The 25,535-nt window shown below is 40.9% G+C and overlaps 1 protein-coding gene across 3 annotated transcripts in view; it reads left to right on the forward strand.

The window, feature by feature from the left end:
- Positions 1-25,535, forward strand: part of GORASP2 (golgi reassembly stacking protein 2) — a 1,358,808-nt gene that overhangs the window by 1,264,450 nt on the left and 68,823 nt on the right. Inside the window, exon 10 of one of the 3 annotated variants that reach the window (XM_044075519.1) lies at positions 749-848. The exons of the other annotated variants lie outside the window; for them this stretch is intronic. Coding sequence (XP_043931454.1) covers positions 749-831 — 83 coding nt within the window. The 3' untranslated portion in view covers positions 832-848. The remainder of the gene's footprint in view (positions 1-748; positions 849-25,535) is intronic. 3 annotated transcript variants of the gene reach the window in all.

A 25,535-nucleotide genomic window follows, 5' to 3' on the forward strand; every position in this document is an offset into this window, starting at 1 on the left:
GCTGCTGCAAAACTCCTCAAAGCCCTGCAAGAGCAAGTTAAGACTATGAAGGACTGTAGGCAGATTTTATTTTCCACACTCCCTAAGGTACCACAGGAACTACCCAACCAAATCCACTTTTGTTTTGAGGGACCTAAGATTAAAAAAAAAAAAAAAAACGCCAAGAAAAAGATTTACAAACTACTTATGGAGTCTCCTTCTGTGAGGCATCCCTTTGTAAGCAAAAACCTGTTACTACCTTCCCCAACTACACCTCTCCCCTCTTGAAACCCTCCACCTCTCTTTCAATAAGGTTTTCTCTCTCTTTCCCTTTTTGGGAAAATATAGCTTCAGACACATGTGTTCTAAACAAAGAAGGCTATGCCATGTCGTGGGAAAGCATTCCCTCTCTGAAGAGCATGCCACCTCAACCACTTGACCAGATCCCTTTGCTAGAAACTGTCATTCCACTAACAATTCAAATACTGAGCAAGTTAATATAATTAGCAATAGTGAAGCAAAGCAACCAGCATCATACCCCTTGCCGATGATGATGCAGACGTCCTCAACAGTAGACACGCCTGTTTTGGCAGCTGACACCTTCACTGTGGAGCAGTGCTCAGTATACAATAAGCCACAGGAGGGAATAAACATTGAACCTGAAGCCGTAGTGAGACCTAAAGTCCCACAGCAGCAACCGGCAACTGTAAATACCTCTTTCCAACCAGCAGTACAGTCGTTTTCTAATTTTCCACTCCCTTTTCAACAGAACAGGAAGCAATCCATCGAGGGAATGGACTACAGGCAAAGGAACAAACGCTCAAACCAAAGAAGGAACTGCAAATACTCTAACCAGTATGTGGAAACAGGTGACTTAAAGTTAAATTTAGTGTGGAATATTTCAGCAACAGCACTTTTTCCTGCAAAAGAGGAAGTGCTGAATAAAGGTTCATCTTTTATTCCTGCACAGCCTGCTAATATAGCATATACATTTCTAGTAAATGTCCTTAGTTCAGTTAATGTATCTTTAAAGTTGTTGTATGGTAACTCTGAAGTTAGTGGTAGTAGTTTTATGTTTAGAAAACCAAGCAGCTTTACACCTCCACAGCATCCAGTTTTGGATATATTTGTTAAACAATGTGAGAATGACATTTATACACTGTTAAACAATTCTAATAGACGGAAAGGTTTTGTAAATTTATCTAAACTAGAACAAGTGCTTTATGACCTAGAACACAAGGATAGTATTATTAGGCCAGCCGACAAGGGTGGCTTAATTGTGATAATGGATAGAGTTTATTATTTTAGAAGTATGTTAGCCGTGTTGTCTGATGTTAATGTATATAAACAAATTGAATATACTGAGGTAGCAAGGATGCAAGATGAGATTATTAGAATATTAAGAGATTGTTTCTTGAGCAGTTCACTTGACAAGGACTCGCTTAGTTATTTTATAATTGAATATCCCAGGGTACCAGCATTAAATGGACTGCCTAAGGTTCACAAGGATCCCTTGAAACCCCTTTTCAACCCATAGTGGCTGGAGCAGGGTGGGCAACTGAGCCCCTCTTTATTTATCTTGACAAACAATTGAAACCAGTTTTTGCCATGTGCACTTCAGTGTTAATAGACAGTAAACACTTCTTACAAGAATTTTATAATTTTGTTGATGAAAAAATTAATCCTCTACCAGGCTGTTTGGTCACTTTAGATGTGAATTCCCTTTTCACATGTATACCAAATGTGGAGGGAATACAAATGGTTAAGCGAGTACTCTTGAAGAGTGGTATATATGATGAAACGCACATAGATTTTCAATGTTTATTTATTAGAGATTGTTCTTGAGTTCAACGTATTCACATTTGATGACCATTATTACCTTCAGACTTCTGGCGTGGCCATGGGCACCTTGTTTGCCAATGGCTATGCCGATTTGGTCATGGTAGCTTGGGAAGAGGACATCATGTATAAATTTGATTTACATTAGCGTAATGTATTATTTTACCGTTGTTTTGTCGATGACCTCTTCCTTTTTTGGAAGGGTTCCCCTACTGAATTACAACAGTATGTTTCTATGTTGAACTCTAGCACCACATTCCTTAAATTTTCTCATGTATTTTCTAATACATCCATCAATTTTTTTAGACATCACACTGCGTATGAATGCAGATGGCACTTTCTATACTCAGTTATACAGGAAGAATGTTATAGGCTGTCCTATGTACATCGAAAGAGTATGTATCCACAACATATTTTTAAAAGCACATTAAAGGGCCAAGGCTTGCATACTAGCTGTTTGCACAATAGGAGTGAGGACTTTGAGAGAGGGCTCTTGAAAATGAAGAGTGATTTTATTTCTAGGGGCTATGATGCCAAAGAGATTGATAGAATACATGATACTGTTAGGGCTGATATGGTAAATACTGGGAGACCATACTTTTCGACACCACTTGGATGTGATGACATCACATCCAAATATAATACAATCTACTTTAAGAGCAAGACCTTTGAAAAAGAAGTAAGCTGTATGTACATTTCCCTGTTGCATTATTTTATATATATTTTATTTAGTATCTGTGCATTATATATATATATATATATATATATATATATATATATATATATATATATAAGCACATTTCACTGAAAACCAAATTAGTTTGCACTTTTCACTGAAAGCACAATTCACCGAAAACACATTTCACCGAAAGTGATATATGGCCTTTTCCCCACTGTAGTGCAACCCTGGAGTTAGTATATATAGTAAGGGGGGGTGTAGCCCCCCACATATTTTATGTGTATATTATTGTCAGAGAACAGTAATATATTGTATATAATTTAAAATATTCAAAATATGTGGGGGGCGGTGTCCCCCACAACCCCCCTTACTATATATACTTAACTCCAAGGTCGCACTACAGTGGGGAAAAGGCCATATATCACTTTCGGTGAAAAGTGTTTCTGTGAATTGTGTTTTCTGTAAAAAATGAGCGGTGAAATGTGCTTTCGGTGAATAGTAGTATATATATATATATATATATATATGTATATATATATATATATGTATATATATATATATATATATATATATATATATATATATATATATATATATGTATATATATATATATATATATATATATATATATATATATATATATATATATATATATACATATACAAATATAGGTTCATAGGTAGGTACTAGGCTATCAGCCCTATGGCCCATACAAGCCTAGCCAAAAAATGTACCCTGGCTTTTGCCACCCAAGAAAATTATTTTCCTGTGCCCCTGTCGAGCAGAGCCACAGAAGTGATCCCCGGAGTGAATTTCCCATTTCCCATCCAATCATCAAGATTTTTCTTGAAGAGTGCTAATGAGGAGCTCTGTTTGACATAGATAGGTAGTCTGTTCCAGAGTATGGGAAGTCTCTGGGACAGGAATCTATCCCTCCAGCATGTTGTGTTTATTGTGGTGACAAGGTTTAGGTCCCTAGAACGTGTAGCTCAGAGGGATTGGGATTTCTTTAAGTGGAGCATGTCCAACAGCTCTGGGTTTGACATAGCTTTGTATGTTAGGCAGAGATCGCCCCTGAGTAGGTGATATGCGATGGAGTAAAGCTGTAGTTTTTGAGACTGTCTGCATAGGGCATCTGTTTGAGGCCAGTAATCCTCTTTGAGGTATTTCTGTGGTCTTTCCAGTTGTTGTAGATGTCTTGTGAGGTACATGCCAAAAGGGGCGTTGTACTCTATAATGGTTCTAATGAGTGATGAGTAGAGGGGAACAATGACCTCTTTTTTTCTGGATGAGAATCTTTTTGTGATGAGATGAACCATGTAGAAGGATTTCCTGACCACTGTGGCGATGTGATTATCAGAGGAGCGACTACTGTCCACCTGTGTCCCAAGGTCTCATCACATTTTCGGCGTTAAGTAGACTACCAGCTATGTGGTAGTTCATGGGTACAGAGTTTTTACCAAAGGGGATGACAATACACTTTTTGGCATTGAGCTTCAGGCCATGGCTTTGACACCAGGTATCTGTCTCAGTGAGGCCCTTTTGTAGTTTGTCCACATTGTTAGGAGTTTCAGTTATGGCTCCTAGTTTGCAGTCATCTGCAAACTTTGTTAGCCAAAGACCTTCTGTGTTGGCCTGCACTTCAGAGAAGTAGATACCAAACAGGAGAGGACCCAGGACTGAACCCTGTGGTACTCCACTTGTCACTGGTCTGATGTCAGATTTGGAATCCGCTACTTTCACAGTGTGGGTTCTGTCCGTGAGCCATTTGGCAACCCATCTTGTGACATAGGGATTTATACCTAGTTTAATGAGCTTATCTATAATTCCAGAGTGAGGGATGGTGTCGAATCCCTTGGCGAGGTCTAGATAAGCTGTGTGAACCATTTTACCCTCATCTATGGCTTTGGTGACTGCTTTCAAAGAAGTCAATCAGGTTTAGGAGACATGATCTGCCTTTTACAAATCCAAACTGGATAGGGTCCAGAGTTTGGAGATTACATATGTCTTTGTTTGAGTTCCACAATGATACGTTCCATGGCCTTGCAGACCGGGCTCGTCAGGCTAATGGGGCGGTAGTTCCCGGGGTCCGTCATGGCTCCCCCTTTGTGGAGTGGGATAACCGTCGCGGTGCGCCATTCAGTGGGTACAAAGCCTGAGGTGAGGCTATGATTGAACATGGTACTTAGGTAGGGTGCCAGTTCATTCTGTAGTTCGTGTAGAACGTAGCCTGGGATATTGTCAGGTCCCATGGATGCTGTGTTCTTGGCTTTGGAGAGTGTGTTTTTTACCTGTGCAGCCGTGATTATAGGAACTTTGCATTCTTCCGGTATAGTGATGGGCCCTCTAGGGAGTGAGAGGGGGTAAAGTTAGCACTGAACCTATCTGCTAGGATGTTGGCAATATCAGTTGGTTTTGTATATTTAGTGCCATTGTGCTCAGAGCATTTGTGTAGTTACTATGGCAGCTAATAATACTGGATGCACTTTGTTTTGATTTGTTGATTGTGACTGTTTCTGCAGTTTTAAGATTGTAGCTTTGAAATGCATTTTAGATATGATGAAGCTTACTGCGAAAGCGCTTCTGTATTTTATTCTGTCATTAAAACTTGTTTTACATCTGCTGTGAACTACTTGGAGAAGAATTTGTTCGTTCTTCTTTGTAAAGGTACCCACTTTCAAAATGTTCTCCTTGCCTACCATTCTGCCTTTTATTCTTCCTCACATCTTTCTTGTATCACTAAACTTAAAGGATGCCTACCTTCACATCCCCATTCGAGACTCTTGCAGGAAATTCCTCAGAATTGTCTCTGGTTTCATCACATTTTTAGTTTACTACTTTGCCCTTTGTGTCTTTCTACAGCACCAAGAGTTTTTACAAAGTGTTTAGCTCCACTGTGGCTTTCTGCTGCAGACAGGGATTTTAATTTCCCTTACCTGGATGACCTACTGATCCAAGCTGTCTCTAGAGACTTCTTCATTAAGCACGTACACTACACAGTACATCTCATTTCCAGCTTTGTGTTCATAATCAACTTCAAAAAATCGTATTTCATGCCCATGCAGAGCTTGTTTTTTCTGAGTTGCAGACTAGACACTCACTCACAGAATGCTTGCCTTTCTTCCTCAGGGAAAAAGTTCCAAGTCTGGCCACCTTTTTCATAAACCTCACTCTGTCCACCTTTTTCAGAAACCCCTAATCAATGTCTCACTTCATAGCAAATTGGTGTGGGCACAACATTCCCATTCTCTGGATACCCTTATCCCTCTCCTACCTTTCCTCAAAAGGGGCTATACTGGTAGGAGAAGCATGTCCTGCTCAACCCAATTAAGTTATTCACAGAGATGACTCAGACAAAGCATGGGGGGGTGTGGACAGGATCCCACCAAATGCAGTGGAAATGCCCCCCCCCCAAAAGAACACATCAACCCAAGAGAAATGAGAACCCTTCTGCAAGCTCTGCTCATATTCTGCCCATCTGTGGAAACTAGGCACATTAATGGTATACACCAAAAATACCACAGTTATGTGGTATCCGAACAAACAGGGAATACAAAGTCTTATCCACTGTGCAGGCTAGCACAGGAGGCATGGCACCTAGCTTCAAAAATGTGCATGACTCTGATAGTGGCATACATTCCCTCCCAGGAGAATGTACTGGTGGACTACTTAAGCAGGTATTTAGCGAATCTTCAGGAATGGGCCCCTGAGTAAACTGATCTTCAGAACAATCGGGCATCAGTGGGAAACACCACAAATAGACCTTTTTGCTTTGCCCAAAAACACCAGCTTCCCCTGTTCAGCACTCCAGCTCCTTCTCCCTCAGCATGGAGGACAGATGATGCCTTCTCTTTCCAGTGATTGGGAAAGTTTCTGTATGCCCCCCCCCCCCACTACTTCTTAAGTCCTTCTAAAAGTTGAAAAGGAAGCTCCAAAACTCCTACTGCTGGCCCCTTTCTCATCAAGACAGCATTGGTTTCACCTTCTACTCCATCTGTCCAAGAGAAACTATTGGAAAATACCATTGCAACCAGATCTGGTCACTCAATAGCAAGGTCTGTTTCCTCATCCAAATCTAACCTTTCTGTCTCATTCTGTGGGTGATAGGGTTCTAATCCCCAAAAAAAAAAAAAAACTCTTCTCTGAGGAGGTAGTTGAGGTTTTAAAGAAAGCTAGAAAACCAACCACCAGAAAAATCATATACATCTAAGCAGAATTTATTTTTTATCTAGTGCTTCAGGCACAGCTAGGACCCATTCTTATCAGATGGCCCCTCTATCCTTAATTATCTCTGTGAATTATTGTGTTCTGGAATGGCCTATTCTTCCATTAAAACCCATCTGTCTCCTATCACTTCCTGTTTGTCTCTTGATCTTCCCTCTCATGTCCAGGACATAGGTCAAACTTTTCTTTAGAAAAGTCTTGCTTCATAAACCACATAGGAAACCTTTTTCTCCTCCTTGTGATTTCGACTTTGTTCTGCAAAAACTCGCTTTGCCCCCTTTTGAGCCAGCAGCTTCTGCCACTTTAAAATGCTGCACCTGGAGGACTGTCCTTCTGCTGACTCTTATCTCTGCCTGTAGAATGTCCAAACTTCAGTTGCTTATGGCTATTCTGCCCTTTCTCTTTTTACAAGGACAGGGTCACTCTCAAGGCAAATCCATCATTTGTGCCCAAGGGTAGTGAATGAGATTTCTCAGTCAGGCTGTCCACCTGCCTATCTTTTCTTTCCTAATCCCCAGAAAAAGGGGGAAATATTTCTCCACTCCCAAGACGTTCACAGGCAGCTGAGATTCTACTTGGACAAAACAAAAACTGTCAGAAATACTGACCAACTGTTTGTTTAATTCATGGATTCCACTTTGGGCCAGCCTGTCTCTAAGAAAATCACTGCATCATGGATGTTGAAGTCTCTCTCTTTCTGTCATATATGTGAAGTTATTACCTTACTGCCCAAGAGCATATTCCAGTTGGGCAGTAGCCTCTTCTCGGACCTGCAGCAAGGGGTGTAGGTGCCAGATCCATCCTGGAAGCGGCCACTTTGTCTTCTCTGTGTACCTTCACCAAGCATTACAAGACCGATGCCTTTTCCAGATCCAGAGCTATCCTTGCTAGGTGTGTCCTGTCTGGTCTCCTGGACAGCTCATCTTGCCTCTTTTCTACCTCCTCCAGCTCTGGGAATCACCCATATGTTAAGAATACTGCAACAGTGATTTCAGTCAGGATTTAGTACAATTGTGTAAGAACTTACCATAACAATAACTGTCCTACTGATCACTGTTGCTGTATTCCTTCCCCTCATGGTCTTCCTCTGCTCCAATATTTCTCTTTCTTTTTGTTGTAACCTGTCACCTGTACACTGCTTTCAGGGGAGTTTTCTTACCTGTTCAAGCCACACCTCTCCTAGCTGACCAGGTTCTTCTGTCAGTAGTTTTCAGGTTGCTGGCTTGGAGCTTCTGGGCTGCAGGTTAAACACACAGAAAATGCACGCCTTTCATCCTCAGATGAAGGTTCTCAGCCTGTCCAGTTACTTCCAGGACCTCTCCTGTGCAACCCATTGCTCTGCAAGGGAGATGCCAAGGACTTTTGAGATTCATGGCAGCCACCATCCCTATGCCACCCTCCCACCCCCCTGGTCAGACTCCTCATGAGCAAAATTCAGTGGTATTTGATGCCGATGTGTTCACAGCATTGTCACCTCTTGGACACCTCAATTCCTCTCCTTCCTCTCCTTCCTTGTGTCATGTGAAGAAGGCATTTATGTGATGGAAGGGACAGGCTATCATCAACCCAGGATTACCTTCCACACCCCCTCCTACTCGTCAACAAGCTTGCATGGACTCGTCGGACAAGACCTGGGGGGGCCTGGTCAGGATTACACCAAGTGCAGGGGAAGCTGCACATCCTGAAAGAGCACATCATATTGAAAGAGAGAAGGGCTGTTCCGCAGGCTGTTCAGATTTTCATCCACCTTTGGAAACCAGGACCATTTAAATGTACCAGACAACACCACAGTCATGTGGTACATAACAGGGAAACAGCAGGTCTTACCACAGGTTAACACAGGAGGCTTGAAATGTGGCAATGTATATGAACACCATGCCAGCAACCACATATATCCCTCTCAGGACAGTGTACTAGCAGACTGCTTAAGTCAGTCCATGGACGACCTCCATGAATGGACATTGAACAGAGAGTTCTTCTACAACCTCATTCTTCAGTGTGGCACTCCTCAAATAGACTTGTTTTGCTTTGCCAAGCAACCATCAGTTCCCCCAGTTCTGTACCAGGGAACTTTGTCTCACAGACTGGAGGCCAGATGCCTTCTCTTCCCAGTTAACAGGGAAATTCCTCTGCCTTCATTCCTCTACCTGTGCCTCTCCTTTCAGGAATTCTTCTGAAAGCACAAAAGGGGGCACCCAGACTTCTCATACTGACTCCATTTTGGTCGAAGCAACATTGGTCCCCCCTGCTATTTCACCTCACAAAATGAAATGACAGGAGTTTTCATCTGCACCTGGACCTGATTGCTGAGTAAAAAGGACTGCTGCTGCACCCAAATCTATCATCCCTCAACCTAACCCTGTGGATAATAGGATTTTAATATCTCAAAGATGTCTGTTCTCTGAAGAGGTGGTACAGTCCTACATCGGGCTTGGAAAATCTTACATTGCTAAGTAGAAAAGGTTTTCCTTTTGGTGCTGCAAATGTAGTCAGGACCCACTCCTTAGTACAGGTTCCTATGATGCTGCAAAATCTCTGCAAGCTTTTTTGATCAGGCTTGGCCTACTCGTCTGTAAAAGCTCATTTGTTTGCTTGTTTGCTGTCAATGACTTCCTCCCTCTTAGCCCTTCACATATGGCAAGGCTGGAGGTCAGGCTTTTCCTTGGGGAAGTTCTGCATCTTAACCCCCTAAGGAAACCCATCTCTTCTCCTTAGGATCTTCATTTTGTGCTAGAAAAGCTTTCTCTGCCTTCCTTTGAACCACCGTCTCAGTTTCTGTGAAATTCTGTACTTAGAAAGCCATCCTCCTCTTGGCCTTCACATTGGCCAGGAGGGTTTCTGGCCTTTCCCCTTTTTCTCCTTTTTCACAAAGATGGATTGACTCTTAGTTCTAACCCATCCTTCATGCCTGAAACAGTGAACGAGCTGTCTCTCAATCAGGCCATTCACCTTCCAACCTTATTTCCCTTTTTCCCCAATCTCCAAAATGGGGGGATGGATTTCACATTCTCTGGACATTGACAGACAACTCAGATTTTACCTGAACAAAACAAAATCCTTAAGAAAGACTGACCAGCTGTTTGTATCTTTTATTACCCATAAGTTGAGACAGTCTCCAAACAATTACAGCCTGGATTTCAAAGGTTATTACTTTGTGCTACTCGCATCATGGTAAGACCTTGCCTTCCTGTCCTAAAGCATACTCCACTAGGGCAGTCGCTTTCTCAGGAGCTTTTCACAAGGAAGCCAACTTCCAGGTCTGTCTTGGAAGCATCTACTTGCTCCTCTGTACACACTTTTATCAAACACTATAAAACTGATGCTTTCTCCAGCTCCAAGACAGCCTTTGCTAGGTCAGTCCTGTCCAGACTGCTGGACAGTTCTTTTAATAGACAAGCACCCTTCCTTCAATCTTCAGCTCTGGGAATTGCCCATATGTCAGGAATACTTCAACAGTGATTTCATTCAGGACAGTACAGTTTTGTAAGAACTGACCATAACAGTCAATATCTTACTGATCACTATTGCAGTATTCTATCCCACTCTTCATCCCCTCTTCTCTTACTCACTTCTTTCTTAAGTTGTCTGTCCCCTCTACTCTAGCCTTGGCTGTCTTACATAGGTATGGGGGGAGGTTTTTTTATCAATTCAAGGTGTACCCCTCTTAGCTGACCAGTCTTCTTTCTGAGTACTGTTCTGGTCACTGACTTGGAGATAGTCTGAGGAACCACGCTCATACGTGTGTGTGTGTGTGTGTGTGTGTGTGTGTGTGTGTGTGTGTGTGTGTGTGTGTGTGTGTGTGTGTGTAAATAGGACATAAGGTGTGTATATAAAAAAAGGAAAAAGAATGAAAAACAGTGAAAGGTTGTTAAAGGGAAAAAGGGCATGTGACCTGCCACACCCCTGTATTTTACATAGTTCCTTTTGGACTGTGAGTCTCAGAAATACAGAGAATTGTAAGTAACAGTGATGAGTGAGAAGAATTTAACAAAAGCAAATGTTATCTATCTGACAGTACTGGGGAGGAGGGGATGAAGCTGCCACCTGAACAAAAGAAGCAGTGTTATTAAAAAGAAAAAATTTGCACGTTGGGCAGGAGCTTATAAGATGTTTCAGATGTTTACAAATAAGTATAAACCAAAAACTGTCATTCAGTAAAAAAAATAATGTGTGGGCTGCTTCAGCTGATGTTTGTCGTAGCAGTGCTTCTTCCACTTGTTGGGGTCTGGCAGGCCTTGCCAGTTGGTCCATTGAGTGTTGCTGTGCTCTTGCATATAGTATTAAAACAGTTGGAGAGAAACAAAAAAAATAAATAAACTATCAAAATGTGTGTACAAAAACAATAATGACAGAGAGGGCAGGGAAGAGAAAGATGAACGTAAAGAAAACTACTTTCTAATTATTGTTGAAAATGATGCGGTTAAACAGAATACACTTTGGAAAGCATTCAATAATCTCGGATGTCAGAAGACTTTTTATATACATACATGCAAATATATAAAACAGAGTAGGCCTAAAACAGCCAATGTGACATGCAATATTACATGTAGAATGCCTGAGTCTGTTTAGTCTGACCAGCATCTGCATGTGGTTAAAGATGCATTTTAATGTCTCATTGTACTTTACAATATAGATAGTAAACATAGTAAACATGCTGCTCAGACTGACATATTTCAATCACAGGCGATAGACAAAAAGACAGCCAGTCCTATTTTATGTTGTGAAATGTCCTGCACAGCAATAATGATTTTACATGTGTGGACCATGTGGTTACTGCAGTGATACTACTGATCATAAAAAATACATGAATATTTTTCATGATCACAACAGTACATTGGGTAGAGATTAACCTCACTGATATCCTTATCAGTGTGAGGAGAAAGACATTTAATATGAAGATCCATTTGTCCACCTTTACTTGAGGAGGCATTAAGAAACATTTTTAACATTGCAAAGCCATACTGATATGCTTGGTCAGTGCTGGTAATGACGTGTCCCCAATGTATGATACTTCTACAGTATTTTTAATGCCTATTACTGCATGCATTATTTTTAAATGCTTGTTACTGTTAAAAGCCAGGCTTTCTTGTGACAGCATGTGTACTCAACCTGACACTCTTAGGGGCTGCATTCTGCTGTTGTACATCTTGGCTATCCCTTTCAGTCTCATCAGGGGCAAGAGACACAAAAAGGGTATAATGAAAAATTTGATAGTGGCATGTAGTGACAGGTTATTTGGGGACCTAAGAGAAATTATGCTTACAGTATGGAGATGGTGACTGCACCTTAACTTCTCCTATTGGCGGAGGAGGTCAGGCATATGACGTCTCGTCACTGTAATGATGACAGCACTATTCCCTCATGCATAGGATGCCAGTAGCAATGGTGACAACCTTGGCAAAACTGTTTCGGACAGCCTTATACTGTGACCCATTATAGCCCGCCTGCATGCTTGTATTCCTTATGGAGGATGTCCAGAAAAAATATTGTACTTCTCCCCACCACGTGGTTGTGGTCTACATGGAGCACTGCCCTCTACTTTACGAGACATAATGTCTCATCATGAAAGATTTCGGGAGAAATGGTAAATAATTGTCTCCAAAATAGTTCTCGCAAAAGGCTTCTGTTGTGTCAGCTAAAGATATGTGATGAGAATAAAGATAGGAAAAATGGAGAAACTAAAAGCAATGGTTTAGGAATATGGCTAGTAGGATGCAAGCTTTGAAAACGTTTTTAGTCCCATTAGTTTTTGTGACAAAGGGAGATACTGCCAGCACAGCTGTCTGTAATTTTGTAAATATTTATATGTCACTTGTGAATATCAGCATGATTTATAGAAAATGCTTGTGCTACAACTGTATTAGAACTGCATGCCATGTGTATATCAAACTGGTCTGTACAGACGCGTGTTAAAAAGATATTTTATAAAGTGTTTGTGCTTAAAATGCAACCACAGTGTGCCCTACTGGCAAAGAACAGAAACGTACATGCACTATTGTAACTGTTTAAATGTATATATTTTAACAGTGGAAACTGGAATACAGGAGGTTAACTTCAGAAAAATAGCTGAAATTAAATTACTTTATGGCTAGGCCATAAAAAGATGGTATTTTTCAGGTTTCAGTGCAGCTAAACACAGAGACTGTGCTAAGAAGTTTTCTGTATTGTCTTTAGAGTGAACTAATGACTAGTTTTGAAAACATGAAGGAAGGTAATTGTTTTATGACTTCCAGCATCTACCAAAGATCTGAGGTCTATGTATTTTCACAGGTAGATGCTAAATACTGCTAGCTTCCAGCAGTGGGGGTTTCACCTGAGATAGCATCAAAGCCAAGAAATGATATTCTGCCAGCTATCCCAGCACTAATGTTTCAGATTAATTTGAGAGGTCTCAGAGTGAGTCACTGAATTCTGTATTCTGTCTTTCACCTGACAACAACTAGAAGGCCCATTCACCACAATATCTGCCTTGCTCTAAAAGTAAGTTTCTAGGGAATAGTATAATTCTTAGATTTCGTCAGGAATGTAGCAAAGCTTAGTTTTGATATTTTTCTTTATTTATTTGAGACTGTCTTACAGTGTTCTTTTAAATATTTTCTGTGATTTTGAACTCTGATGTCACTGTGAATATATACTGAGTATTCTCTTTTCTTTTGTTGTTTATTATTAAATGTATTTAAACCTTTCATCATGTCTGATCTGTTTAGAGATGTTTAAGTATTGAGAGTACTTGCATATTTATTTGGTGTCACTGTGTGGACCACTCTTAATAACCTTGCTCTTGGTCAAACTACCATTTGTATTCATTTTAATAGTACACAGTAAGATTGGATACCCTTTGTTAATGGTCTTAAAGTAACTGATAAGGAGTTGACTGGTGGCAGTGATAACTACCTTGTAGTCTGGGCAGAAGGGGGCATAGTTAGTAAACCTGTGTCAGCCTTTCCCAGGTGTGTGTATAAATCTAACCTCAGAGTGAGTCAGCTACTTGGGCAGGGACATGAAGCACTGGTCGGACAGAGAAGATGCTGGAGGTCTTGTCTTGGTCACTCGGCTGAGATCTCAACTCTCTAGCTCTGCCAGTGGGGAGTCTTATTGGGGATCTGAAGAAGAGGGTGAAACCAGCCCCGGACTGACTATGATCTCTGTGTGCTCTTAAGGGAAACTGCATTGATGCAGAGACCTGCATCTGGAAATGCTGTGTGTGTGTGTACCTTGTCATCCTCTCAGTGTATGTCCCCCACTGGTGCCATTGGTGAGGACTGAAGCTCCTTGATTACTGGTCCAGTGGTGTGACGTCACCTTATTGGTTAGCAGTGGTGGGATATCCACATACTGGGTTCAGTGGTGTGGATATTGAACTCCTGTAGCCTGTAAACAGTGGCCACTAAAGAAGCTGTTTGCACTCTCAAGCAGCCACACAGTAGACATTCAGAGTTTCATATCACAGTAGTTTTATTTATTTTTTGTTAACTTAGTCAGGGAGAGCAGGCAAGGATGTCAGCAGAGGAGTATGGCAAGCTGACAAGGGGCCTGTTGGCTGAGATGTGCCAAGCCAAAGTACTGGTGCATGCCAACCTGACTAAAGCAGAATTGATTGCAGCCTTAACCACAGCTGCATCATAGACCAATAACCAGGAGGACAACCAGACTGGCCTTGGGGATGTACACCTGTCATAAAATAGACAGTTCATCTTTGCCTCGGAGGACTGGTTTATTAGTGTGTTTTAAGTTAACACCTGAAGCTTATAGAAAAAAGTTTTGTGAGCATAGACGCAAGGCAGATATAAGTGTGTGTGAATATATTGCTGAACTAAGCACTTATTTTCATAGGTGAGTGAGTGGGTGTCAGGTCACCACTTTTGAAGGGCTGGCAGACCACACTTTGTCTGAGGACATCGGAATCTGGTTGGCAGAGAATGTAACACCGCAGATGAGTTGGGGAAAAAGGGATACCTATACCTAGCAAGCAAGGCACCACTGTACAGGAAAGGGATACCCAGTGCTGCATATGAGTCTAAGGGAACCCACGGTAGGCAGCCTAAACAGCCACAACAGAGTCCGCCAGTAACAGGAAAAGCCACTAGTTCAGGTACATGGTCAAGATCAAGGATTAAATGTTACCAGTGGGGCCACAAAGCATATAGATGTCCATAGAGGCAAGGCGGGGAAGAAAAGGTAGGGGAGCCAGTAAGTGGGAATGACAGAATGCCAGTTGTAAGTTGTCTACAAACAACAAGGGTACCAAACTACCACAAGAGGTTATATTCTATCGTAGTAGATGGGAAGTAGGCCACTGCTAAGAGAGAGACAGCCTCTAACCTAAACATTGTGAAGCCTGTAGTGGCTAAAGAGGAGCACTACTTGCTTGAGCAGTCTGATCCAGTCAGAGCTTTAGGAGGGTCCCCATTCCAAATACCTTTCCCTAGGGTTCACCTTGACTGGGAGGGTGGAAAAGGAAGCAAGCAAGTAGGTGTATTTGAGGATATAAAACAAAACAGCATTCCTCGCATGTACGGCATGCACGGCCAACCAAACTTGAAAAAACACCAAAAGGCCAGCATATATAGATCCACCTTTTATTTCGAGGTAAAAATAGAGACGGACATGTAATGCCCCAAACAAAATATAATTCACTCAACTCAGACTAGTTTCGGCTGTCGCCTTCTTCAGTGAGTAGTAACAAGACATTTCACCAGCACCCCAGTCCTGAATTTATATAACCCCTAACCAATAAGCATGGAGCTATATACCCTACATATGTATAAAACACAATTATTCTGTCAAGCTGTGAATAACAAATATATATGTGTATGTATGTATATATATATATATATATATATATATATATATATATATATATATATATATATATATATAGATGGCCACATAGGTATACACTGTAAATGTTGATAACATATATAAACATAAAAATGACCACTTAGTGATACAAATAAAAGTAACTGCTTATGAAGGTGTACAATATCAGCATAGGAGAAAATGATTCTTAAAGAATACAATTCTGATATCACAAGAAAAAAAGAGATTATAATGATGCACTTAACAAAATGCTCTATAAAAGTGTACAAAGATGAACAATGTGACCGTACAAATCTACTTGTCCGAAATAGGTAGAAAGGGGATGTAATATGAATGTATTGATAGGTCATAAATGGTCATTAAGTCCTGGTGGAAATAATGCTCCAAGATGTATGATCCAGTATTTTTCTTTATGACTGAGTATGCTTTGCCATCCCTGTTGGTTATGTCTGTTTCCAGTGATTTTATCTATGATAGTGAACATAAATTTGGCAGTTTGATGTTTGACAGTGTGTTGATATAGAGCATTAGACAATTTTTGTTGTGAATATCGCTGCGATGTTCCCCAATCCTTATTCTTAAAGAACGTGAGGTTTTGCCCACATAAAATGAGCTACATTGACAGGTCGCCAAATATATTACCCAACTGGTTGAATAATTGCCAAAGATTCTAACATCATACACCTTACTAGTGTTAGAACTAGTGAATTGTTTAAGCTTATTGACTTGTATACATGAGGTACCATGTCCACAAGGGAAAGTTCCCAATAATTCGTCCCCTGTTATGGTGAGCTGTTTGTACTTGGCCCCTCCACTTTCCTTCTGTTTGTAATGGGAAAATAGTGTTCCCAATGTTTTGCCTCTCCTATATGAAAATGAGCATTGATTTCCCAGGATCCCCCGAAGATAATCATTGGCTAGTAAAATATTCCAATTGTTGTTAATAACTCTCCTAACAATTTGATGATTCTTACCCAGGGTAGTGATGAACCTAATATTATCCTCCTTGGGATGGTTGCTATGGTCCTTGTATTCTAACAATGTTTGCCTTTCTTTTAGATCAGTCCAAACTCTGGCGGATTCGATGTCAAATATAGAGTATCCCCTATCCAAAAATCTATTCTTTAAATCTGCTTTGGCATTTATATAGTCAACATCTGAGGAATTGATCCTACGAATCCTCAGATATTGAGATTTGGGGATGTTGCGGATGGTGTGGCGTGGATGCATGCTAGAGGCATGCAGCAATGAGTTAAACTGTGGATATTTACGATGGATCTTGGTATTAAGTGTATGGTCCCTGTTCCGATACACTGTGACATCCAAGAAGTCTATTTGATCCATGTGCGATGTAATGGAAAACTCAATTCCCCAAATATTGTTGTTTAGATATTCCACAAATTCCATAAGGTAAGTAACATCAGCACGCCACACCATCCAGCAATCATCTAAATATCTTCGCCAAATGTCCATTTCTACTAAATAAATGTTATGTAGGGGATTGTATATAAGGCACTCCTCAAGATAGGCCATAAAAAGATCTGCATAAATTGGGGCAAAAGAGGCCCCCATGGCCGTACCTCGCAGTTGCCAGTAACAGTCCCCTTGAAAGTAGAATGCATTTTTATTAAGGACATGTTCGGACATACAAATCAGCAATGTGTTAAAACCTGGTGGATATAATTCGGCCTTGTTCAACCAATATTCTAAAGCTTGAAGCCCAGCCCATTGAGGTGTACTAGTATACAAAGATTTTGCGTCCAACGTACACATCAACCATTCTGGCTCAAGCTGTGTATCTTCAATGATTTTCAAAAATTGGGTGGTATCCTGAATTCTTGCCCTAACCTGTGAGAGGAGAGGTTTGAGGTATTGTGTTAGGAATACAGATAATGGTTCAGTAAGTGAACCATGGCCAGATACAATGGGCCTACCTGGGGGGTGTGTAATCAATTTGTGTGTCTTAGGAAGTAAATATAAGATTTGTTTAGATGGATCCTAACCTGAAGATGTTGAACAGTTTTCTTGGTAATAATACCCTCCTCTAAGGCTGCCTCTAAAAATGAATCAGTCTCCTGTTTGAATTTATTAGTGGGATCAATACCCATATGCATATAACATTGAGAGTCGGACAATTGTCTAAGACCCTCCTGGACATAATAATCCATGTTTAGAATTACCACAGCTCCTCCCTTATCAGCTTGAAGTATTACAATGTTATGATTAGATCTCAGTTCTGACAGTGCCTCCCTCTCAGCAGGGGTGATGTTATCTGGGCTAATTTGACCTTCCAAGTGAGGAAAGTGTAGATCTTTGAGTATAGCCTGTTGAAAGATGGCCACATTCTTGTTCATGGGTCGTTGAAAAGTGGATTTGTGGAAAACGAAATCAGAAGATCTTTGAGTGGTAGAGGTGTCCTGTTCTGAAAAGAATATCTTAAGGTTAAGTCTACGACAGTAGTCTATCACATCTAATGAAACTTGGTATTGATCAGAGAAAAAGCTTGGGACAAAACTCAATCCTTTATTCAATACTTGGTGTTGGTCATGCGTAAGTACACAATCAGATAGATTCAGAACATTGTCAAAATGTGTTTTCATTATTTCAGTAGAGATTGTATCAGTCCTGTCATTGAGTCTGTTCCTATCTCTATTGGCATGTTTCCTCCCCCCTCTGGGTTGCCTACCACCCCTAAAGGGTAATGAGTGTTAGTTTTCTTCTTGAGAGTTGAATTGGCTATTGTTCCACCCTCACTATCGGTGTAAGATGACTCCTCCCCTGATGTACTAGTGTGGAATTGGTCTCTGTGTTTTAATATGGACCTGGGTCTTTTTCTGGTCCTGCTTTTGGTCATACCTGGGGTAGTAATCTGAAATCTCACAGTTCTCTGTGTTTGAAAAGGATGTCCCTTGTCATAATCCATGACATCTCTGTTAAATTTCTTGACTTTTCTATCTCTAATAATTTTGTCATATGTGGTAAGTTCCTTGGACAACCTATCCAACAACTCCTGGTAATTTGTACTAGACTGGAATTTTTTACACTCCATACTCAATTCTTTAACTTCTGATACACATAGATCAATGGTCCTTTCGTAATAAGAAGCTAAAATTTTGACAAAGACCATAGAGCCATTTCTGAGTGCCTCATCCCATTCATCAGTCAGCCTCTGTTCAGATCTGCCGACTAGAGGGCGAAGTTTGATTCGAAGGCCTCTGGGTGCCATATTTTTATGAAGATAGGCTTTGAAAAGCCTGAGGTGCCAAATGTTGGCCCTGAGCCCTTTAAGTCCTTTTTCCAAGTTACGAAAGGCCAATTCACCACTATCTGGGATGTTGGAAGTAAGTTGGCTTTGGTTGTTGCTTGGGATATGATCTAATCCAAAAATGCCTAAATCTTCCCTATCAGCACACAACCCATCCAAGATTTTGTCCAAATCCATATTTACTGTATAAGTTGTCCAAGGAACAATCTATAGAATGCCAAATATAACAGAATGGAAGACCAAAAGCAGGGCCAGAGAAAATCACCCAGCAGCGCAGGGTAACTACCTGATTATAAATAATGCACAGGACCAACTCAAAAAAAATATAATGGTAATCTAAACCAATAAATATTAGAGGAGCCAAATATTACGTAGGGGTACACTGTGTATAAAAATATCTTCAGACATAAATCACATGTACGTTCATCCGTTAATATATAGGTGGTGCTCAAATATTACTCTAGTCATTCATTATCCTCAGTATCTGGGAATCATAGCTAACCACAGTTATGTAGTCCAAAGTAATATATTTGTGTAAGGGCCCACTCCAAAGCATGAGTATAAATAGGCTCAGTTAAATAGAAGCAGGCCTACTAATAAGTAATATTTGGAAACCTAATGTCCCCTATACTCAAAATTAAAATAGATGTTTAATATTAATGGGCATACATGGGTACAATGCAGAATTAGAAATCAAAAACCTAACACATGATGGTATGAACAAAGGCCAAACTGGCAGTATGTCTGAAGATAACTAACCACACCTGCACTAATCTTACAGTGTTTTACACTAATAAAGCAGCCAAAATCTGGTTCATTGTAAGTAATGTGTAAATATTATGTACCTACTCAAAAAAATAAATTTGAATAGGCCCTATCCACTTAAGCGCTGTACTGCAGACAAGTGGTATATAACATCATAATGTCCCCTATGTTCAAGTTTGAAAATTCTATGTTTAGACAACCTCTGGGTACATTACAATTTCAACTAATAAAACTAATATATAATCAGATAGATAGAAAATAGTTAACTGAAATAGAGCAACATGTATAAAATGTCAGTCAATATTTCACAGAATAGGCACTGATGTTATTAAACAAAATACTCAAATTCCACACATAAAACGCTTATCAACCTCCTATAATCGACAAGTATGGTTCAAATCTATGTATTAAATAAGGAATGTCATATAAAGCCTGTATATGTTTATATCGTTGAAACCCCACGTTTCTTATTCAAGACTGACTTGATGTTAATGATGATGAAAAGAATACAATGGCTTTCAATCATAAAAAAACATTTGACACTATTATAATCAAGCATGCATATGTGTCTAGATCAACAAACACTCACTGTTATATAATCGTGATAACACATAAATTAACTATACTGTACCAAAAATTGTTCAAAAAGAATAGATAGGTTAATATAATAATAGTCCAGTAAATGATTCAGTATCAGCTTCCGATCACATATAAATAGTGTCCATAATAGGTTGGTATGCCCCAAGTTAAGAAATCCTAATTGGTTCCAACTCTTAATAAAGATGTTTAGCACTGTAGTTGTATTGCATACACGTCTTGGTCAGCAAACACACACCTAAATTTGGTAGTAATAACACATAAACCAATTATAATATGTTTAAGTCCCAAAAAAATGTCCAAAAAGGAATGACTAAGTAAATGTGGTAGTAGTCCAAATAAACGCATAAGCATCACCTTCCAATCTCCTTTGAAACACTATCCATTTTAAACAAGTGTATCCAAAAGTTTCAATAGTCCATTGAAATGAACCCACGAAGTTGCAAAAGAGTCTCCATATGCGTTCATAATAGTGCGTTCATAATAATCCACTTGACCAAATGTCAAAAAAAGTTTGTAGCATGTATTGTATCCCCCGAATATAAAGTAAATAAGGAAAAATGTGAAAAAATGGGCGTTTGCAACCATAAATATCAGTACCTGTGTGATGGTGTTGTCCTACGCGTAGGCCATAAAAAAGAGATGTAATCCCAAAAGTATATGTACGCTCTTAAGCCATCAATTCGAAAACTCCAGCAGACAGAAAAGTAAGGTTCCAAAAAGAACTGTTAAATCCTCCAATGTATAGGTATAATCCTGGAGAAACGCTGGTGAAGAGACCAGTTTCGTAACCTCAGGGAAGGAGTCATCTCCTGCCGAAAGTGGAGCTAAACGCCAACAGCGAGGTGGGAGGAACAAAACAAAACAGCATTCCTCGCACGTCCGTATTTGAGGATATCCCTGCAGATGTCCTGATAGGGAATGATTTTAATAATGCAGTACCTTGTGTGCATGCAGTTACACACAGTCAGGCTTAGAGACAAGCACGTGGGTCTGGTAGCCTGGGGGGACCCAAACAGAGACCGCACAGTTGAAGCCAGGACTGGTGAGATAGCTACTTCACAGAGGGAGCTAGTAGCAGTGAGACTGAAGGTGAGCCACATCTGCTTGTGGGTACTGATGTTCCCTTGGACAGAGTGACTGCAAGAGCAGAGGTGAGTAGTAGTACCCAGACTGACAGTGAAGCACTGCTGTCAGAGGATACCAGACTTCCTGTGGAAAGGGATCTGGGAAGGGTTATAAAGAGAGAGTTGAGATGGGCTCAGCTCTCCGACCCGATATTACAAGGTTTGAGGGGGGTAGCCAGGGGGGTGCCTGATTTCACAGGGAAAAGGGGAATCTGCATAATGGGACAAAGGGTTACTGTACAGAGTGGAACCCTGAGGGAGGGCTAGAGGGTGATAGAGAACAGCATTGGTAGTGTCCAGAGCCTACCAGCCATAGCCCATGACATTCCCTTTGCAGGTCAGATGGGTATAAACCATACAAAGGGACATATTATGCAAAACTTTTATTCACCTGGGATTTCCAGGAATGTAACAGGGTACTGCAGGACCTGTGAGCAGTTCCAAAAGGTAGGCAAGGCAGGAGACAAGGTCAAAGCTTCTTTGGTGTCTTTGCCTGTGATTGAGGAGCCATTTCAGATGGTAGCTGTGAATATGGTCGGGCCTCTGAGTACCCCAAGTTCCCCAGGGAAGAAGTGTAACCTAGTGGTAGTAGATTATTCTACCAGATACCCTGAGGTGCTGGCCATGCCCTCCTTTGAGGCAGAAAAGGTGGCAAATGCTTTGTTAGATGTTTTCAGCAGGGTAGGTTTCTCAAAAAGAAATACTGACTGACAGAGGTGCCAATTTCACTTAAGACCTGCTTGCTTGTCTATGTGAGTGCTGTGGAGTGAAGCAGCTAAAGACCACCCCTGCCACCCCAGACTAATGATCTTGTGGAGAGGTTAAACTCTGCACTAAAGACCTAGGGGCATTTGCAGATCAGTTTGAGATGGAGTGTGACAAATATTTGCCCCATTTGTTTGCTTACAGAGAGGTGCCCCAAGAATCTACAGGTTTCTTACCTTTTGAATTGCTGTATGGGCATAGGGTGAGGGGACTTCTGGAGTTGGTCAGTGTAAATCCCACAAGGAGTCTGTTGTGGCATATGTCCTAAACTTCAGGACAAGGCTCAGGGAACTCATGGGCTTGGGCTAGTAGAACCTGGCAGAAGCCCAACAGTAGAAAAAGGTCTGGTATGACAGGAATGCTGGAGATAGAGTGTATGCTGTGGGGCAGCAGGTTATGGTTCTCAATCCTGTTGGACACAGCAAGCTGCAGGCAGCTTGGGAGGGACCCTTCAAAGTGGTAAGGAAGGTCAGTGATAACTGTAAAGTAGAACTTCTAGGGAGAGCAAGGGCACAGACTGTACCATGTCAACACCATGAAACCTTACCATGATAAGGAAGCCCTGGTGCTAAGTATTTGCAGTAAAAGACGGGAGTAGTCTGGGGGGGGGGGTCTATGGCTACAGTGACCCAGCTAGCAAAATCCCAAATTACTATGGTGGAGCTTAGGATGGCAGGCATAAAGTGGATATAAAAAGTGTACACACCCCTGTTAAAATGCCAGGTTTTTGTGAAATAAAAAAATGAGACCACAATAAATCATTTCAAAACTTTTTCCACCTTTAATGTGACCTATAACATGTACAATTCAGTTGAAAAACAAACATATCTGTTAGGGGAAAAATATAAAAAAATAAAAAAACATACAAAAAGCTGGTTGCGTAAGTGTGCACACCTTTAAACTAATAATTTGTTGAAGCACCTTTTGATTTAATTACAGCATTCAGTTTTCTTGGGTAGGAGTCTTATCAGCATGGCACATCTTGGCTTGGTAATATTTGCCGACTCTTCCTTGCAAAAGTGCTTCAAATCTGTCAGATTGGGAGGGCATCTCTTGTGCGTAGCCCTCTTCAGGTCACTGCACAAATTTTCTATTGGATTTAGGTCTGGGCTTTGGCTGGGCCATTCCAAAACTTTAATTTTCTTTTGGTGAAGCCATTCTTTTGTTGATTTGGTGTCATTGTCATGTTGAAAGGTGAAATTCCTCTTCTTCTTCAGCTTTCTATCAGATGCCTGAAGGTTTTGGGCCAAAGGTGACTGGTATTTCTAACTGTTCGTAATTCCCTTCACTTTGACTAAAGCCCTAGTTCCAGCTGAAGAAAAGCAGCCCCAAAGTATGATACAGCCACCACTATGCTTCACCGTGGGGATGGTGTTCTTTTGGTGATGCAAAGTGTTGTTTTTGCGCCAAATATACTTTTTGGAATTGTGGCTAAAAAAAGTTCAACCTTGGTCTCATCAGACCATAACTCATTCTCCTACATGCTTTTGGAAGACTTGATGTATTGTTTTGCAAATTTTAGCTGGGCCTGGATGTTTTTCTGTGTAAGAAAAGGTTTCAGTCTTGCAACCCTACCCCATAATCCAGACATATGGAGAATATGGGAGATTGTCACATGCAGTACACAACTAGTACTTGCCTGAAATTCCTGCAGCTCCTTCAGTGTTGCTGTAGGTCTCTTGGCAACATCCCTGACCAGTTTTCATGTTCATAGGTTCATACTAGGCTATCTGCCCTAGGGCATTTATAAGCCTAGCCAGAGTATGTTTGGCTTTCGCCACCCATTTTAAATTAATTTTGCTATGCCCTTTTTCGAGGTTAGTATACTGTGCCTCTGTCTAACAGTGACACAGAAGTGATACCCGGGGTAAACCTACGATCTCCCATCCACGCATCAAGATTCCTCTTGAAAAGAGTCAATGAGGGACTCTGCCTAACCTGGACTGGGATTTTATTCCAGAGTGAAGGGAGCCTCTGGGTTATGAATCTGTCCCTCCAGCATGTCCTATTTATTTCAGTGCTGAGGTTCAAGTCTCTCGAGCGTGTAGCTCGATGGGATTTGGATTTTTTGAGGTGCAGCATGTCCCTTAATTCCGGGTTGGACATGGCCTTATACGTCAGGCACAGGTCACCTCTGAGCAGGCGGTATGCCACTGAGTAGAGCTGGAGTTTCTTTAACTAGGCAGCATATGGCATCTGTTTGAGCCCTTGGATCCTCTTGGTGAGGTACTTTTGGGGTCTTTCCAGTCGCTGCAGGTGTTTGGTAAGGTACATCCCAAAAGGGGCATTGTACTCAATTATGGGCCTGATGAGGGATGAGTGAGTAAAGAGGCACGATGACCTCCCCTAATCTAGATGTGAATCCCTTCATGGTTAGGTGGGCTATATAAAATTTTTTCTAACCACTTTGGCCACGTGGTTGTCAAATGAGAGATTGCTATCAACTTGGGTCCCCAGGTCCCTAATTACTTCTTCTTGACTTAATGGATTACCACCTATGTGGTAATTTGTGGGCACTTTGTTTTTGCCGAAGGGGATGACTATACACTTTTTGGCATTTAGCTTGAGGCCATGGCTCTGGCACCAGTTGTCTGTTTCTACGAGGCCCTTTTGGAGGATGCTTGTGTCGGCTGGAGAGTCTTTTCATCAGTTTTGGAGGGACATCCAGCTCTTTGCAATGTCACTATTGTCCCATATTTTCTCCACTTTTTGACGACTATCTTCACTGTGTTCCATGGTATATCCAATGCTGCAGAAATCTTTTTGTACCCTTGTCCTGACTGATGCCTTTCAACAATGAGATCCCTTTGATGCTTTGTAATCTCTCTCTGAACCATGGCTTTTGCTGTAGCAAGCAACTGAGTAAATGTCAGCAAAATCCTACCAGGACAGCTGAACTTTATTTGGGGTTAATCTGAGTCTCTTTAATTGATGGTAGGTGTGTACCCAAGAAGAGTGAATGCTGTAATTAAAAAGGGTGCGCACACTTATGCAACCATCTTATTGTACGTTTTTTATTTTCTATATTTTTCCCCTAACAGATTTGTTTGTTTTTCAATTGAATTTATTTTTTATTTTATTTAACATTTGTTGACCAGGAAAGTCCGACTAGGTCCCACAGAGCCTGTTTTCAGCGGAGGCCCGGGGAGAAATGCTCCAGATTTGTACAGGTTAGAGGTCACATCAAAGGTGGGAAAGGTTTTGAAATGATTTATTGTGGTCTCATTTTTTATATCACAAAAACCAGATATTTTAACAGGGATGTGTACACTTTTTATATCCACTTTATGATACAACAGTGCAACACTGTAATGGGGTCAGCAGTGCAAAGGCAGCTGGGATCTCAAGGGAAGGCATGTGGTAATGTATTCCCAGATAAGCTCATCCTTCTTAAGCAGCCTTTCTCAAGTGTCACTTGATAAACTAGCTTGAGTCTGGGGGGGGTGACAAAGGAAGATACTGCCAGCACAGCTAT

Source organism: Protopterus annectens, chromosome 6.part1, assembly GCF_019279795.1.
Source record: "Protopterus annectens isolate FY-2018-M chromosome 6.part1, PAN1.0, whole genome shotgun sequence".
In the NCBI taxonomy this organism is placed as follows: Eukaryota; Metazoa; Chordata; order Ceratodontiformes; family Protopteridae; genus Protopterus; species Protopterus annectens.